Source organism: Phalacrocorax aristotelis, chromosome 2, assembly GCF_949628215.1.
Source record: "Phalacrocorax aristotelis chromosome 2, bGulAri2.1, whole genome shotgun sequence".
NCBI classification, from domain to species: Eukaryota; Metazoa; Chordata; class Aves; order Suliformes; family Phalacrocoracidae; genus Phalacrocorax; species Phalacrocorax aristotelis.
Window position 1 is genome coordinate 88,314,580 of NC_134277.1, and position 19,764 is coordinate 88,334,343.

Consider the following 19,764-nt stretch of genomic DNA (forward strand, 5'->3'; position numbering starts at 1 on the left):
TGGATATATTACATCTGCATTCCCTTTTTTTACTCTTTGAGAGAAATTTACCATTTTATGTGCTGTGTGAAACCTTAATAAAATCAAGTGTATTTATTTATTCTCCTGTTGACCATTACAATTCAAATTATTAATGAATTTTTAACTTTGGAAGTCAGCCTAGGCTTAAGTTGTGGTTGGTTTAGTTTCTTTCCCCCTTTCTTAAACAGGTACAATACTTTGTAGTGTGTGTTTAGAAAGTGCCATACCCAGCTTGATAGAATAATAAAATCTGTGATTATCACAGTTACTTCAGTTTTGGAGTGGAGATATTATAGTTCATCATGTGATGTAGAGTATACTGTATTCTTTGAATTCTCCTTACCAGGATCCCTCAGTAGTGCATCTTTCTTATTGAAAACAGGCCAGATATAATTTTTGGCTGTATATTGACCACTTTTTTTTTCCAGTCCCATCCTAACTGCAAAGTTGCCTGTACTGCAGTCAGAGCCATACAGTTGTCCTGTACAGTTGAAATTGTTTGACCACTAGAGGTTCTTAACATTTTCTTTATCAGTGGGTCCCTTCATGTTTTCTTTATAAACTTTTTCCTTCCTCATTATATTCTTTGAAATGGAAAAACATTAAGATCCAGACACAATTTTTAACAATTGATGACTGGTACTACCTCCCAACCAGCACTCATTGACCCTGCTTTGAGCTCAGTGATTGGGAGTAAAAGTCTGCCTCTGCTTTTGACACTGACTGCCCTTAAGCTAACTTGCAAACACTGTTCTTCCTCAAAATGACCACAAAACACGTTGCCTTCTTAATTGTTTTCAGCTGTGAGCTTTAGCTTTCTATACTGTGAGAAATTAATATTGTCAAGTCCACAACAGATTTATGTGATTCATATGCAGGGAAAAAAAACAATTAATCAGTGTCCTCTCTTCTCATATTAGCTCTGTTTTCCCAGTGAAAACAGATTTAGCTTTTTGATTGCACTGTTTCTGAGATGTGCTAAACAAGTAATATAAGATTCTCAATTTTACAATCAGTTTTTAAACCTAGATTAAGATATTTAAAAGAAAGAAGTTGCGGAGTTAGTGAAATGATGGGATAACTCATTTGAGAACCCCTCAAGATTTAATTTAGTGTAATTAAGAGAAAAGAAAGCTAAAATAAATATAAGCTGGTAAATTTTATGTATATGTAATATGTAATATTTCTGATGATAGAACATGTGATTAGGGTGGCCATGGAGGGAAAATTACTACTTAGTGGCATGAGCTGTGGTGAAAACTGGACTCTGGATCTACCAGCCATGGGGAAGAAAGAATTCTAATTAATTGTTTTGAACAAGTGATGCTGAGGCATCCTAGAGAGCGATTTGCATAGGTGGCCAAGAACTTAATTTTCCTGTGCTTCAGGAACCTTTTCACCAAAACAAAGGGCTTTTAAAAAAATGTATCTGCCAACATAAAGCTCAGATAGTTAGTTGAGATCTGTGTTTCATTTCCCTTGTCTGCTTTTGCAGCAGAGTCAGCAGAGAAAATTAGGGCTTTTATTTAATCTAATACGGTTTAACCTGCATGATTATACAGACTTTCCAGAAAGTACTAGATGGCCCCTTGAGCAGACTGAAGATCAGTGCCCTATCTTAACACTTTCAAGTGTTACAACTTTTCTAATTTGAAACACTTTGAGGACTGCAATAGGTAGAATTTGGTTTTATCAAGCAAGCCATCTCAGCAGTTGAATTCTTCTATTGAGAGGTTCTGAGATATGACCTCAGTGCTACCATAAGTGATAGACTAACTGGCCTCTTTAATTTCTACAAGTGATAAACGTGTATAGCTAAGCCTCCTGCATTTTCTTTTCTTTCTTTTTTTTTTTTTTGAATGCTACATGAGAACTTGTAATATTTGTGAAGTCACTTCTCTAGTGTATTAGGACCAGATTTGCATCAGAAAATCTTGCAGTAATTAAGTAACAAGTGGCTTTCACTATTGGTCCAATTTACTCTCGACTTTGGTCTCCCCAATTTGTAGAGAGAAAGATGGTCTTTTTGCCAGCTTGAAGGAACAATAATATGGAAATTCAGAGGTATGCTTTTGTTTTTCATTAACATTAGTAGGATTGCCCAAAACAGGAGCGAGAGAGCCGAAGCACAGCAAGGTTTAGGGAACAAATCTGCCATTCAGCTGTAGCAACACCAGCTGCATGCTAATAGGTGCAGACTAGGGATTTGGTATTTGTTTCAATATGCAGACAGTGAGCAATAGATAGGTTATGGAAAAGCCAAATGGAAGAAAGAAGTCGTGAGTAGAACTTCTAAGACTGACTAAGCGCTTGTCTTGATCTGATTTTCAGTCTCTGACTACTTGTGTCTTTCATGGTTTATCTGGCTGGCAGACCTCAGAGTATAGATCGGTGCACACAGGATCAGGAAATCCCATTGCCAAAGTTCTCTTGCAAAGTTTTGACTCAGTGTTGAAATGTGTAGACTATGTACATATACCAAGATGAAAAGAGTAAATATTTAACTATCATCTTGTGAAACTTCATCTTCTGGATGTAGAGTGTGTTTAAGTAGAAAGGTGATTTCATCCTTTTGTTAACAAAACAAAATCTCAAAGCATTGTTTTTGTTGTCAAGTAACTTTCACAACGTTTTATACTGTAATATTCTGCTAAGTATAAAGATGATTCAAAATATTATTGCCCTTACTATTACCGGTATGATATCTGGAAGATCATTTTCCTCAAGCTTCCACAAAGATATCCTTTCACTTTTTAGGAATGGTCTCTTTAATGCCTACATACTATTTTTTAAAATAGAATTATGATGTATTTCTTACATCTGTCTTTACCAAATGTCTGACTTACGAGCCTGATTTTACATACAGAGTGTCTCCTGTGTTGTATTTCTTTAGTTACTAGTAGGCAATGAATAATGGAACAAATATTATCTTCTTAGGGAACTGATTCTCGTTTTCCCCCCTGAGCCTCAGTGGTGGAAAAAGCCAGAAGAAAACACTGTGTGCTTACAGCAAAGCACCAAATCTGTCTAAAGGTTAAATTTATTTTTTGTCAGCTTGCATTAATATAATTTTAGTCATTTTCAGTAATGAATGTGTGATTAAAGGTTATCCATATAGCTAAATAGCTGTTATTACCATGTGCCATTTTAGTTACTTGGATAATTTGTCAACTTTGTATACAAACAGGCAGTTTACAAATAAGGATTTTCACTCCCATAGCTGAAATCATAAATCAATAGCAATTATTCAGAGGTTGATCCAGCTGCTATCACCCACCTAATAGGCCAAATTACCTTTACATTCATCCAACATTTTAGGTTAGAAAGTAGTTCTCTGCTGCCTTTGCATTCATCCACTGAAATGTAAATTTAAGACTCATAATTTCTTGCATATGTGATTCTTGGTACTGCCTGCTTCTAGAGCACCTGAGTTTCTCCATTGCTCAGTGTTTCTGGTGGTATACTATTTTATGTACAATCGCCAAGTTGCCAGCATCACTGATTAAGATTATTTGAAATACAGACCTGGAGGGACCATCCTGGGATGTAGTCCCATTCCTCAAAGCTGAAACTAACATCATCTCTTTCTAATAAACTTATCAAATAGCCTCCTAAGAGCAGGTACGGTTTCGCCATCTCACAGAATTATAGAATCATAGAATGGTTTGGGTTGGAAGGGACCTTTTGGGGTCATCTAGTCCAACCGCCCTGCACTGAGCAGGGACATCTTCAGCTAGATCAGGTTGCGCAACTCGGATTGGGTGGGGATGGCTGCTTCCATGATGTTTCAGTACCATTTTTAAATTCCTAGCAAAAAGTTTAATGACCAGTTTGAACCTGTTTGTTCTTGTCCCACATGTATCCTTCGTCGATTTCTTTTTCTCCTGTCGTTTAGCCTTTCTGTGTTACAAAGCCAATTGTCCTCCCTTCTCAGTCTTCAGTTGTCTCATCTAAGCTCAGCAAACTTTTCTAACTTTATGTTTTATCAGTTTCTATTTTCTCTCTTCAAAAATGAGAATTGCCTAAACCATTTGTGAACAGCAGAATACTGAAGGAGTCTCCCACATGCCTTCCTACAACATTATGTCTAGAAGTCAGCCCAGCTTTGGGCGGGGGCTGGACCAAATGATGCCCAGAGGTCATTCCAAACTAAATTATTCTATGATTATTCCCCCTTCATCTCAACACAAAATAGATTTTGTTCAACCTATCTATTAAACCTGGCTTTTTAAATGTGCACCTCAGATAATTTACTTAATATTCCCTTAAAAAGGATCAGCAAAATCTTTCATGCTCCCTGCAGAATCTTCTTCTGTTTTATGGCAATGTTTCATGTCCGCACATCTGGTAGAGGATACAGAAATAAAAGACAACATGTAAGGTAGGGATGACTACCATGCACCATGCAGTCTGTTCAATGTCAAAATTCAGACCATATATTTACATTAAGAATGTTCTTTGTTAATTACAGGGGACTTCCCGGCACGATGTCGGCACAGTAGGAATTTGCTCCTACCCCAAACAGGCATCAGCTGCAGGAAAGGGAATAGCAAAATTATCAGCTAAATGAGAAGAACAAACATCCTGGCTTTGTGTTTTCCTCTGTAAGAGGGCAGAAGGAATGGAAAGAAACTGAGAGAGTTGTTTACATGGAAAGAGGCGAAGGTGAAGAGCCCTGAAGGGGTCTCTTGGAAGGAGCTGAGTGAAGCTAATGTGAAGAGGCTGCAAGGGAGGGGGACTGGGAAGGGCTGTGATGTGCAGTTTCACGCCGTGACAGGCTATCTGTGTGTTGGGAGTTTCCTGTGTGGAATGCGCTTTCTTAAAGTAGAGGCCGTCTGGCTTCTGTCTGCATCATTCCTTAAGGAAGTGCTGAACTTGAATCATCCTTCAAAACCTAGGGAAAATCACTTTCTTATTAGTTACCAAGGACAACACAGAACAAATATTGTAGCTGAAATAGTCATATAAAAGCATGGGCATGCTTAAAATAATTTACCTAAAACAATGGTCAGCATGAGGCACTCGGCTTGATCTGCCTGTTAAGGATTAAGTCTTGTGCAGAAGGGGCATCCTTGTTGTGTTTGCCTGTAATGAGAAGATGAGGAGCTTCATATTACTAGGGGGGTTTTACCTGCTCTAGCAGCTAGCTATCCCAGCAAGAAATATTGCAGTATCTTCATCAGAAGTGGCTTTCCTTAAAGGAATTCTGTTTATATTGCACCATAATTCTTTATAAATTAATGTTCCGGTACCAAAGACCAGAACCAAAAAGGTACTGAAAAAGTGTGTTGTAATGCTTATTTTTAGGTGACTGTCTCCGTGCATCCATGATTTGGGTTGAGTTCCTATAGTGCTCGTACAATACATTAGGGAACTTTGTGCCTCAGAACAGAATCGACCTCAATTCACTGAATATTCCCTACTGAATGCCAAAACGTTGGGCAGGATGTTTAAGCTACCTTACACGAAATTCAGTCTCACCTCTGGATCTTCAGTACCTTTTTCCGCTCCACTGGGAAACTCTTCGCTCTTGTGGGTATTACTGCCTTGCACCCTTTCTCTGAAGCTGTCTTCCAAAGCTTAGTGCAAGGAGAAGGTAGCTGCTGTGACGTCTTTTATAATGGAGTTCCTTAACTAAAATAATGTGTTGTGTTCTATACAGGATTGAGGTTTCACAGGAAAGATAGGGAATAGTCTGATGGTTACACTCAGCTTAGATATTGCTTTGATTTCTCACAGGTGAATAAAAAACAGGATTATATCTAGTCCTACTACAATATGCACAAGTGCTTAAATAACTGAACTTTTGGGGTAAGAGGGAGAAGGCAAAGAAGAAATCAGACCTCATTTTATCTTTCAGGGTGTTGTCTTGTTTTCTTTAAACCATGACAACCATCACGATATTTTCTGTGTAATGCTGTCTATAAGGCATGCTTGAAGAATACAGTTTTACAGGTACTGATAGGCTACGTTGTGATTTAGGCACCAAAGGCAGAGACCTCTCCACTATTGCATTTCTTTAATTTGTAATTTCTGATTTATTTCTTGAGCAGTTAAGTTCCTTCCAAGTATGATTTTAGCTGCTTATTGTGTTTGGATCAGATCCAAATATCACCACTGTGGCTGAGGAAATATGATAGTACACTACTATCTAAACTGCTGCGCTGTGGAGAAGTGACAAAATTTAAAATTTAAAGGAGGCTGAGGAGTGACCTACTTGCTCTCTACAGCTTCCTGAGGAGGGGAAGTGGAGAGGGAGGTGCTGGTCTCTTCTCCCTGGTATCCAGTGATAGGACACGTGGGAATGGTTCAGAGCTGCTCCAGGGGAGGTTCAGACTGGACATCAGGAAGCATTTCTTTAGCGAGAGGGTGGTCAAACACTGGGACAGGCTGCCTAGAGAGGTGATCAATGCCCCAAGCCTGTCAGTGTTTAAGAGGCGTTTGGACAATGACCTTAACAACATCCTTTAACTTTTGGTCAGCCCTGAAGTGGTCGGGCAGTTGGACTAGATGATTGTTGTAGGTCTCTTCCTGGTAAAACAGTCTGTTCTCTCTGCTCTGCTCCTGTTGAGGTAGTTCAGTTTAGAAGTGAGCTCCTTTCTCAAATGAAAATAGGTGTGAAGCAAACAGGAAGAACTAATGTTATTACATTAGTAGAAATCCAGCCCTAATTCCTTCTTTTTGTAAACCATCATCCTTTTAAAAATTAATTAATAAAGAGAAATTATAAAATAAAGTCATTTGATTTGATTTTAGCTTCTCTAAATAAGAATAGGAGGCTGGTTTTATTGATTCAGAGTTAGGGTCTATGTAGCCCAGTATCCTGTCTGGGATACATAGGGACCAGGAATGGACACTGAAGGAAGAGTGAGACTAGGGCAATCATATAATGCTTGTTTCCCTAATGCTGTCATTGCTTCCAAGTTTAAAGTTAAATAAACTATAAGTATTTGCATGTGTTGCCTTGCAAAATCTTTTGCTCGGAATAGTAGAGCTTTGCAGGCTTCCACTGTGAAAGGATTCTCTGTCTTCGCTGTCACACCAGTAACTCTCTGCAGAACTGAAACTAAAGGAAACTGGCTGATCTTGCAAGCTAAGTAGCAAGTTTTTTGTTTCTAGGTGGCTAAGTTGAGTCAAAACTTCAGTAAATGTTTTTTTTGGGAGTCGGTATGTGTGAAATGAATTCAGTAAAAAAAAACCACAACTAATTCATACTCTGTTGACCGTTTCAGGAGCAACGGTCAAAAACTACAGGGAAACAGACTGTATTATGCTCTCTCCATTAAATAGCAGCCTTTGCTTCCTGCTTTGCAAGCACCTAAGCAGCGCGCTGTGTGGAATGCAAGACTGCTGCTGGCTTTCTGTGCATGCTCTGTACTTAAATAGTGCTATTAGCAGTGTAGCACACTGAACTTTAAATCACATTTAAATAAGAAATAGAACAGTTGTTATTAAGGACGATCAGTATAGGAAAATTGGATATAAATAGGGCTGGAGCAGTGAAAAAGTTCCTTTTAAAGGAGAATAATGTCTGCAAACTTCTGTGAGTATTAACTGCAGAGGAAAGCATTGATCTTGGTACTTTTTAGAAAATTTGGCTGTGAATATTTCCCTGCATCATTGGAAAGAAGTACAAAACGTTCATAGCACATCCACAAAGTTCCGCTATTGATTCTGTAAAACGGAGGGAATAACAATAATTTGCTTGGGGGAAAAAATAGGCAATTCTCCTTCCCTGTAGGAACTTGTAGCAAGGCCTTTCTGATAAAGGTGGGAATTAACCACCTGAATGGTTTTCTGGCATCTATCTACAGCTAAGAACTTCCTAATAATTTCAGAAGTCCATTTGAAGTTCAGAGGGTACAAAAGAGCAGCCATCAGTAAAATATGTGTGGATTTGTGCGGGGTGTTGTTTCTTTATTTTGGTTTGTTGGGGTTTTTTAATTTTCCAGGATCATTGTAGGGGACTGGATTAGGTTTGTTGGAACATCAAAAGGATTTCTTGACACTCTAGCCAGGTTGATACCATAGCTGACTAATAGAGTGTGAATAAATAGATTAAATCTTTTGAGAGACATTACTGTGTCACATCTGTAGAGGTGGCTACGGAAGTCAGAGATTTTGACGTAATTTTAAATTGGGCACCAAAAAAAATGGCACTTGGGGGTTGATCTTTTCCATGGTAATTTATTGAGGGGTTGGTACTTTTTAATGGGATTACTTAATATAAAGTTTATTCTTAGGTCTTTTTTTTTTTACACCCAGATAGTTGATACTAAAGATTTTTACTATTTTGCAGATTACCTGAAAAGTACTGCTGATTTAAAATCTGCTTCTCCTTTGCTTTAGATGGAGTATTAGTTTCTCAGCCTCCTTGGTTTTTTTGTGAAATGCTTCTGAATCTTTTTTCTTCCACCTTCCAGAGCCAGAACAGCAATTTAAAAATCAGTGAGACAGTATCTGCCTGTAATTATATTTGTGTGGCTTCATTGCAGAAATATTTGAGAAGATCACATGCTGATACAACTCCTTGTAAAAATCCTTTCATAGCTGTTCTATAGTAGTGTTAGATGTAATTTCATGAATTGTTTCAGAAAACAATAAAAAAAAATATTTTTGTGCAGCAGATAGCTATAGCACTTTCTCCAAAAATGAGTGACAACTGTAAACTGTATTACTTCACACAAAGAAGAGACACACAAACATTTCTTGGTTAATTAAAGGAGTACAAAACTCTGAGTTTGCCCTGGCAGCCTGCAGGCTGCCTGATAAATCAAGAGGTGTCTCAGAAAGAGTAAATGAAAGAAGACCCTCATCCTTTCACAGCAAGAAGTTAGCTTCTTTTCTGTGGTGTTCTTCTGAGTAGCAGTAAGGCCCAGGACTTGAATAACCAAATTATATGGCCCGATGTGCATGTGCCCTGATGTGTATTGCTGCATAGGATAAGAAAAATTAATTTCCCCAGGCTGCATAATAAATACTTTGCCAGGAGAAGTGTATACAGTGCAGTGAACTTCCTTCTTGCACTGGATGGTTCAGAAGCTATCAAGAGGCATTCATCTGAAGGGACTTGGGTATCCCATTAGGCCATGTAATGTCTACAACTAAACCCAAGCGATTCTGCAAGTACTGCTGTGACTGGGTAGCATGCAAAATATATGTGTTGGGCTGGGATTTGATGTAAGTTGCCTTTGCCACACCGCTGTCCCTGCTGACAGGGCTACGGGCACACTCCCCGTTTCCAGGAGTTCAGCTGGGTCCAAGGTGCCCTTGCTGCTCCCCAGCACCTGCTTTGAAAGCGAATCCTTGGGTGTTTGTACACACCCCATAGCAACACTGTCAGAGGATGTCGTAGGCAGTTTTTCTTCTGCCAAAGTGCTCAGCAGCCTTCCACACCTCTGGATTATCTCCCGTGAGCGTTACTTTTACAGAAACATGGCTCGTGAGCATGGTCCGGGAAAGCAGTGTTTTGGTGTTGCTTTGAGCATTCATTTGTACGCTGCCAAAACTGCTTTAGACTCCTGTAAAGTGTGGGGAGAGGTGGTTGATGGTCACACATAGCTTACCTTGTTCTGTTGGTGCTGGCTGTTGGGGGACAGTACCATTGTCTCCACAGAACCCATCTTGTCACGCTGAGTTCCTATCAAGTTTGGCTTGAAGACTTTAGCTTTACCTGAGATAGAGGGAAAAATAATGAGGGCTCCCAAAGGCCCAACTTGTTGCATGTTTATAGAAACACTGGAGTTCAGACTGGGATTTTTCTAACCGTGCCTAAAAAAGGGATAAACGTGATGTAAACAGATTTCTGGTAATAGTCAGACATCCTTTGCTGACCACAGATACTCTGCATTTCTGCAACACTTTATGCTTCTGATCTTTCCACGCTGTGCAGAGGCAGGTAGAGCTCCTCAAGTGCTCTGTTCATGTGAAGTTCCCCAAAACAAGCTTCGCCCATTGTGCTATGCTCATTTGCCTTTCGTCCTCCTAGCATGCAGGAGTCACACACAGAAGATCTCTCACTGCTTCAGTGCTTTTATTACACGCGTGCAGAGATGGGAACATGTGAGTTCAGCTGGAATCAAGATGACCACTCTGGATATTTACTTTGCTCATTCTTGCCTGGGGATGTAAAACAACTTTTACTAGAATATTCCTTTGCAGTGGAGGTTATTAAAGGTAAAGTTTTAGGCACAGTACAGTGCATCCTTACAGAAGATAGTTTTATTAGCTTTAAGATGAATATGCAGAACTAAACATATGACAGTATTCTTTTTTCATTTGGTTGAGTTTTTTGTTTGTTGGTTTTTAGCATTATCTTCTCATTCTTAAGTTATTCTGTCCCCTGGGATTTTCCTTCAATAAACCGTATTTTCCAAATACAAGTATAGAAGATAAGTACAAAGATAAGTATAGAAGGATGAATGTTTTGTAGAGTTGAATGGTGACACAGGATTCTTTATATTACTTGAATAGGATTAAGTAGAACAGTCATCTTATTTGTACTAGAACATTTGAAATTGATATAGGATGCAATGACTACCAACAATGAGAGAAGACTACAGCACATAAATGATAATTATTCTTCTGATTTTGGGTTCAGGGAGGTAATAATTATACCTGCCTGAGTTCTCAGCACATTAGTATTTTATGCTACTATTTTCTCATACTATACTAATGTAATTCTGATTAAAATCTCCCTCCTCAAACTCAAAGTTTGGTACAGGTTTGTATAATTCAGAACTTCTCAATAAAGTATTTTATTGCTCCGCTTCCTTAGTTGAGGTTGCTAGAGTTTGCAAACTCATATAATAAGGCATAGGAATATGCAGAAAAGTGGTTGACAATGAATTTAAAACCTTTTCTTGAGAAAGACTATAAAGCAGAAAGTTTTATTTTGCTGAACATTCTGAAAAATTTATTAGGGGGAATACTTCTGTTAATTATTTTTTTTCTCCTTTCATGTATTTGACGTGAGTATACAGTCAATTGTACTGATCTCTTGTGAAGCTGGAAAACACCTAAAAGAAAAGCACACAAAAAAAAGCACTTTTATTCACTCAGGCAGATTTGGCACAGTTGTATGACAGCCTAAAGGCTCCTTGCACAGACACGTCAGGTTGCTTCAGTCAGGAGTCATTTTCAGGCCAATAGCAGGAAAACCTCATTTAAAAAAAAAAAAACTAAAACAGGGTATCTAAACTTCAACTATGTCAAATTCTAATAAGACGTTTCTAGGGACACCCTCTGTGTGTTTGTCTGCAAGACTGAGGCATTGGTTTGTAACCAAGAAATGGCAACTGTACCATGCAACTGTATTGGACCGTTTAAAAGCTAAAGAGCCTGAATTTAACTAGGGGAAACATACTCATACCAGAATATATTGATATCCTTGTAAGGAGCAAATCAATTTTAATATAGAACCAGAGAATCATTTAGATTGGAAAAGACCTTTAAGATCATTGAGTCCAGTCATTAACCAAGCACTGCCGAGTCCACCACTGAACCATGTCCCTAAGCACCACGTATGCAAGTCTCCAGGGATGGTGACTCCTCAACTTCCCTGGGCAGCCGGTTCCATATTCCATATGTTGAATAACAAGGTAGTATTAGGATGAAAATTTTGATGGCGAATCTGTTACAGTGACTATAAAAGTTACAGTATTTATTAAAAGATCATTACAGTAGTTATGGGGAGAAGCCTGACTAAAACTGGAGAAGCCAAATTATAGTCAAAATTTATAGCAATCCTTGTTTAGACCTTCCCATCTAAGATTTCTTAAGGTGAATACATTAAAATGTTTCTATGGAAGTCAGCCTAGTGATAATAGGCATCACTACTAATCAGCCACCAGTGATTCATTTGATACTATCTGTACTATGCCAATAATGAACTTCTACATTTTATACAGATTTACTGCTTAAAAAGGGCTAAGCTGGAATTCCTGGAAATGATAATTCACTCTTTATGCACAGGCTTGATTTTCTTTTCTCACTGATTTGGATGAGGTGGCACAGTCTTTTACATCTGTGTCTTGCCAGCAACATTTAATAATTCATTCTGCCAGCAAGAATTCTGCCACCTGAGATATTACTTTCTTTTCTGTCTGTTGAGGTGGTATCTATCACACAGAAATCTGGATAGTGGAACGGGGAAAGTAATATATTGGAAATATATTGGAAAAATAGTGCCAAGTAATATATTGCTTATTATGCGTGATGTGAATTCCAGAAAGGAAGATCGCTTTCAAATCCCAGTGTATCAGCTGAAACTGCAGTTGCTTAGTGATTTTGAAAAACAGGGAAAAGGAATTTCAAACTGGAAAATGTAATATTTCAAAAAGAGCCACAGTCCCTAGTCACCATCCACTAGGGCTCCATTTGAAAAGGTAATTAAAATTAATTTCTTCCAGTATAGGACTTTGCCATTATTGTTTGCCAGAGGACTCTGGCTATGTTTATATTCATTATTATTAACTTAAGTGGATTTGAACGCAGGCTTTTTAGTTGAGTGTCTCATCGAAGGGCTAGCTTCTTGATCTATGAATTCTTACTGCCGTGAGTCAATACAAACCACAGATGGTGAATATTTGGAAATGGATGATGATGTATAGATTTGAATTTGTCAGGTTAACACCTTTGATGCCAGCTAGAAATTACAAGTTGTCCTTTTAGAACTCTTTATATGTAAATTGGGCATTAACCCAAGTTCTTTTACTGTAAAAAGAGACCTCCAAAAAGAAGCATTTCATTTCATTTACATTATTCTTGTTCAGAAGATAGATACATATTCAGAAGAGATCCAGCATCTGTTGGGAAAAAGGAAAACAATTCAAGATTTAAAATCCATTTGCTCATTAAAAAGAGCATTTATTCTCAACATCAGAAAGAAACAAATTTATACTTTGAAAAGTTAAGATAATTTGTCTTCTTTTTTTTTACCAATGGATGAAACAGTTGATTTTGTTCTCCCCTATAAATATCTTGTAAAAATGTACAGAAAAATGTTTAATCATGACTATAATAGTTCACTGTTATCAAACGAATGATTATTACTGAGTAACTTCAACCCTTTTTATATTTTTGGCATGTGATAAAGACCTATATCGAAGCATAAATATATTATGCCTTGGAGGAACATGTACTCATTGGCTAATTGAATATATCATTCATTTTATAGGAAAAAAAACCCTACCTAACTCATCCTCTAGTGTGCATGCTCATTGTTTTAAAATTAAGACCTTCCATTGCTTAAGTGCTTGTACACAGAAGCACAAATACATCTAATTTTGCTCTCTTGTGTAGGCCAATTGAATTAACTTAGCTGCACATTTGAATAATATAAAAATGCACATAATGATCAGTAGAATCAGGAATCATACTCGTAATTTCTTTTAGAAATTGCATGTAACTGTTCACTTGAGAAAGCAATTTATAACTTTCTCTATTAAAATGGAAAATCAGGCAAATAGAAGGATCCAAAAAAGTTGCAAAATGTTAATGTGTTTGCTTTGAAATCGTGTAATTTGTATATCAGGAGGAAGAGGGCAGTTTCTATATATATTTTTAAAATTACTTAATTAAGATGCTTTCCTCCTGCTGAATAAATGCCATGCAAATCATTCGTTAAAAAATATGTAAAAGGATACTTCACATAGCTTAAGTATGTTATTTATTCTTAAGTCAGTTCCTTTATTCTTGAATCAGTTCCTTCAGAATAAATTTAGATCTGAATATTGACGGCACACTACTGAATCATTTAATTAAAAAGTAACACTTTTTTTCTCGTTTCAGTTCAACAGAAGAGCAGTTTCACTGGCAAACACAAGGTAATGTACTTATCTACATATATGTATTACATATATTCTCTCCCAGAATGATCATATTTCCGAAAAAAGATGGAGGGGGGAAAACAACATTTATTCATGCAATATTTTTTTCATTGCTAGTGTGTGAAAACCCTACATGAAAACTGATTAAATTTGGCAAGAGTTGTTAGGGTTGCCAGAAGGAACACTGAGACTAACGTAGAGTTTTGAGAGAGGGCATTGCTAAATTTTTATCTAACTTTGCTTAAGGTTAGACCTGAACTTTCTCATTTTGCTTTTATTAATCCAAGGCCATGCTTTCAAAGGATGGCATAATTTCCAATATGGCCAGCCCCCTCTGACTATGTGATCTTGGTGTGTTCCCCATTCCTTCATCAGCTGGGAATGCTTAGTCATATGTAACTAGTTTTACCTTTTGTCTTGTAACTCATTTTACCTCTTGACTTTCTTTTACATTTTTATCTTGTTAATTTTATTGCAGATGGTCAGAAGGACATAGAAGATGAGCTCACCACTGGTCTGGAGCTGGTGGACTCCTGTATTAGATCACTGCAGGAATCAGGGATACTTGATCCACAGGACTATTCATCCAGTGAAAGTGAGTTACTGGAAATGTGTTTTCTAGAACCCAGACATATTTGTAACATTTCATGCTTTAAAACTGAATGCATATCTTAAAGTGTTTTTCTTGATTATTTTCTGATTTTGGCAGAAGACTATGTAGTTGCAAGCAGGCAAATCGCCTCCTTTTACCCCAAAACTAGGGCTCAGATTGCGTGGCGTACGAGAGATGGATTTCATCTGGAGCACTTCTGACTTCTCTAAACAATGAGGATAACACACATACTAAATGAAAGCAAAAATCCCATATTAGACAGTTCAGTTTTGCACTTAAAATTTAATTGTATCCCTCCTTCATGTCCTAAAGTTCTGATGTTATAGTTGTGAAATCATTCAAAGTATCTTCTACTGATACTTAGTTTTAGGTCTTGCCAGTTAATCTGCAGGTGTGCTGAGAACAAACAGCTGTAACTGGACATGTGGAAGCACAGCCTCAAATATACGAAGCCTGATATCAAAGGAAATCTAAAACTCACTCTGAAGTGCCTCACACACAGCATTTGTATTTCATAGACACTTTTGGTCTTAGTTCCTTCTATCTCCAAAGAGGAAATGAGATCTATATAAATGTCTCACTTTACAGGTATTCTAAAAATTGTTACTTGTGATGTATTTGAAATAAACATTGAGTGTCATAGAATGATCCACCAGGGTGCAATTTTTTTTTCCCTTTGTATTGGGCATTTCTCAGTGAAGGCCTGAGGTCATGCAGTAAAAAGTGAGGCAACCACAGAGCACTGAATAGGTTTGCATTGTGTGCACTGGCCATAAGACACGGAAGGAGGGGAAGGGCGATGATTCAGAAAAGGCAGCCTAGTCTGACAGTTCCTAACTTTTGACCTCTTAACTTCACAATTTTAGTTATGTTTACTACTGCAGTTTGACTGCATAGCTGTATTTTAAGTAACAAGGCTGACTCTGAGAAGAGCATTTCCAGCCTGCCATGGCAGTTCTAGTGTAGCTGAGGCAGACTTTTTAAATCATCATATGAAAGCCTGCCCAGGGACGTGACCACAGCTTCTTTCTCTGAACTGTGTGCATCTAGTCTAACAAGTTAATCTATCAGTAGCTCTGCCTTTGCAGGGGATTAGTGTGTCTGTAGTCATAATCTTTACAATTCGGTTTCACGCACTCTGATTTTCTCAGAATTAGTTTTAAAAAGTCGTCACATAGCAGGCGGCTGTTATAATACTCTAAATCCCAAACATCACTTTAGTAGCAAATAAAAGTCGCGGAAGAAGGCTAATGGGACAAGTCACATGAAAGGGGCTTACACAGGAGGGGTTCTCTATTGCTAATAGAGATGCTCGCTAATTATCTTTACTGAGTGTGAAGCAACAAATTAAAAAAAAATATATAAAGCTTTTACTAATTTGGCAAAATGCAAGCAGAGCGATCACTGTTTTTAAAGTAATTATTATCAGACAAAGACGGGCAGACTCATGACTGCTGTGTGCTCTCATACAAGTTTTCTGTGGTTGCGCTGACCCTGGGACAAGGTTATAGGCATCCGAGGGAAGGTCCCGCACTGTTGCCCATCTCTTTCTTCTGTCCAACTCAGTATAAATTGACCACCTAAAACCACGGGTTTCCAGTTATAGGCAAAGAAACAAAAAGTAAGGAATCTTCCAGAATTACACAAGAAGCTGCAGCTGAGTTAAGGCCTGAATTTGCATCTCTGTGGTCCAGTTCCCTGTGCTGCAGCGATTTCTCTTTAAGTAGCTGTAGATGTCACCACTGCGTCACTCCAGTTTACATCAAACATGATCTGACACGGTTTTGTGGAGTCAGAGGGGAGTTCAGCCTGTCATAAGCATCTGTGAGGATGTCACCAGCAGATGGACAGTGGTCCACACGTACCCTCAGTCCCTGAGGGTGGGCAGGTACAGGCTGCTGCTAGTGGCAGTAGCCATTAGCTACTGTGTGTCCTAGGGAGCAGCTTGGGCCCTCAGTGCCACTGTGAGGGCACTTGATCCATCCTTCTCCCTGCTGTGTATTGCTGTAACACCCAGCGTGGCAGCCTGGAGCTGACTGCAGAGCTGGCTGCTCCTCTCTGAAACTTTTTATTCTTCCACAATTACCTCTTTCCAACAGCAACTCAAAAATACTGCTTTTGCACAAATGAAGATAAATAACTGTCACTTTGAATAGGATCAGGGGAAATGCCAGACATGTGAGAGCCAAGCTAATTGCATATAAGACACTAGGGATGAGTCCTGGGACAGGGACAGGAATGCACAGTAAGTGTAGGACCTGAAATCACTGGGGGAGAAAACATGAAGGGGAGAGAAATTTAGTTCAGAACAGGGATAATACTAGGGATGTTTCAGACAGACATAAGACACAGGAGTACTGAATAGTGACTGTAGCTCAGGAAAGGTATTTTCATGGCAGAATTGGTTAATTTAGTGGGGAAAGACGTGATAAAAATGTGTTGTGAGGATTAAGTATGTCTTGTGGAGACCAAAAATTAATATTTCAGATTAGAAAGCTTGGAAAGATGGGGGATGAAGGAAACAAGGTACTTTTTTCCTCCCCTTTCCATCACTGCACCACTGTCTTAAAATCACACAACTACTCCAGATTAATTCCTTTTACTACTTAGTCAGTACATCTCCTTTTTTTTCTTTGTTTTGTTTTCCTCTTTTTTCCCCCCATTGCATGTAAGAACAATTGAAAAGGTAGAAAGATTAATGGGAAAAAGGAGAGTAAACACAGATATACAATTCTGAGTGAAGAAAGGTGATTGCTGAGGACGTTTGTCATTAAGGCTTGGTAAGGTTGCAGTCTGGCCTGCAGATAAGTGGGAAAGGCCCTGAGTAACTGCCTGAGACCCCAGATGTCCATCCCCTGTGAACAGAGAAACTGGAAGCCTCTGAGCAATTGTTAAGGACCAAACAACCTTTTCCTGCCAATGTTTGTAAATTTGGATTTTACAGATGGGTAGCGTAAGAGTGAGATAAATGTGGAACAAGAGGAAGATATTGGTCCTGTATTTCTTTCCCTCCTACTAATTCCCCTGTACCCCTATCCCTGTGGGTCATTAGCATGCCACATCGGAGGACTGCCGTGATACTAGCATCAAAACCATTTCTGAGATAATTAGCTGAAGCTCATCAAATCCTTACAGACTTCACGGAATCCTTACAGGCTACAGCAGTGGACACAGGCAACAGTTACTTCCTCTGTCATGGCATTAACAAGACGAGGGCTAGACGGACTGCCGAGATTACTGAGCAAATCCATCGGCACTTTCTTCCTAACTTAAACCACAGGCTCAAATGTCTTCTAATACAGAAGTCTCTAATTTTAATTTAAGGTATCTATACTTAAATCTTTCATGTTATTTCCTTTGCTTCAGTCTCCACAAAACGAACATAAGACTGGTCTTAAAAGGATTATGGGGCAGATTTATGGAGCTTTTGGTGTTTAAGTTTCTAACTGAAATGGAATCGTTTCACTATTTTTCACTTGCTTAATGATTTCATGTGGCAACCCTCTTTCTTTGCTCTCTGAATCGATACCACTGACTGCAGCCACAAAGTTCTTGTTGACATGGATCAGAAAACCTCTTGGATCAGTTTTCCAATTGTCTGGTATTTTTGAAATGCTAACATTTTAAACTTCAATTTAAAAATAAGCGGTTTATATTGGTATTGTAGTTCTTCCCACCTGACACTGCCAATACTCCAGACAGTTTTTTCCACAAAATTTTCTGAATATATTTTTATTTAAATCTGTGACCCTATTGTCCTGGTGCTCAGGATTAATTACAGAATTCAACACACTGATAAGGGAATAAATACAATATAGATTAAATAACACTGTCTTCCTGGCTAATGCTATTTCTGAGTGCATTTGACTGAGGCTACATGTTGACAGAAATGCAGGCAGTTAAGGATGTCTCAGTCCTTCTAGGGAACAAAAAGCATGGCTCACCATCGAGGACTTGATCCCACAATATATTAACTCTTGTAGTCACTTGAAACTATTTGCCCAAAATGCAGCACAAATGGGTAGTAATACCATTAAGATGTCAATTTTTTTCCTCTGCAGAATGACTTATGTTGCAAGAAAAGATTATTTTTATCACATGAAATAGTAGTAGCTGTTGTACTAGACAGATGTGGTTTTCACTTAAATAACCTGTCTAATTCTGAGGCTAAAAAGATGGGCTGAGCTGTTATTTTATTCTCTTAATTCAGTTTTGTTTCAGCAGTTTTTTACAATCGGATAGATCCTCCTTACTGAGTGTGAAAGCAGATGTCCCAGTTTGAAAGAGCACTCCTTGTTCAACCTTTATGATTTTCACCCTTTATCAGCTGTTTTATTCATGGATACTGAAAATGGATTGAAATAAAAAATGCACTATTTACACAATGAATGTGTAAAAGGATGTGTGTTTATATGTTTGCCATCCCATAGCTCTTGCTTTGTGAAATCGCCACCTGTCAGATGGCTGACATGCTCAATGAGATGAAATTTGGCATCAGTGGACCTCACAATTTGTAGATAGATGAAGTTATTTCCATTTCATTATCTGCTCTGAGAGCTAGGGCGATCCAGCTGAGTCATTCTTTATGCACACAAAGGAGGTGTTCTCATGGGTTCTCCTGATAAACATACACACTAATAAAATCCTGTGCTTTTTGAGTACGTTTCAGATCTGAAAAACACATAGGAAGTGAGTGTGATCCTCTTTCCTTTTAGGATTGAAGTCTTTGGAGCAGCAGAAGTGCATAACATGGGCCACACCACCTTTCTTTCTGCTGAATTAATGCAAACCTGGCAGTTGTCTGACTCAATGGTTTTCTTAGCTCCAGAAAAATCTCTCAGAGTATGAGGTCTGAGGAAATTTTGATTTATTGATGAAACTTCTGTCAGTATTGTACTATATTCATGGTAAATATTTACAGTTGGGCATTTTGGATGCCTCTCCCTATTCCATCCATCTCTTCTAATACAAGCCATTTCAATATCTTGGCTTCAAAACTTCGGGGTTTCAAAGTCACCTTTGCCCCATATGTAGTGCGGGAAATCTTCTGAAAGGACACCTTTTGTTAAAGGGTGGTCTCACAGTTATTCGTTGCATGTTCTCACAGAGCAAGTTGTGCAGAAATTGTCTCAACTGGGGATTAATTTCAGTCTTTTGAAGTAGTTGTTAAATACTTAGATTTCTGAGAAATGGTGATAAGATGTTATTTCCTTTATCCACCTCCCCCTTCTGGCCCTCATCACCCTAAGAGTGAGCATGAAATAATTATCCTGTCATTTAACATTGTAATAGCCACTGGCT

The 19,764-nt window shown here is 38.3% G+C and overlaps 1 protein-coding gene across 8 annotated transcripts in view; it reads left to right on the forward strand.

Annotated features, from left to right (window-relative positions):
* Nucleotides 1-19,764, forward strand: part of CTNND2 (catenin delta 2) — a 686,661-nt gene that overhangs the window by 347,469 nt on the left and 319,428 nt on the right. For all 8 annotated transcript variants that reach the window (XM_075084268.1, XM_075084265.1, XM_075084267.1 and 5 more), the window contains 2 exons: nucleotides 13,813-13,847; nucleotides 14,329-14,445. In XM_075084268.1, coding sequence (XP_074940369.1) covers nucleotides 13,813-13,847; nucleotides 14,329-14,445 — 152 coding nt within the window. The remainder of the gene's footprint in view (nucleotides 1-13,812; nucleotides 13,848-14,328; nucleotides 14,446-19,764) is intronic.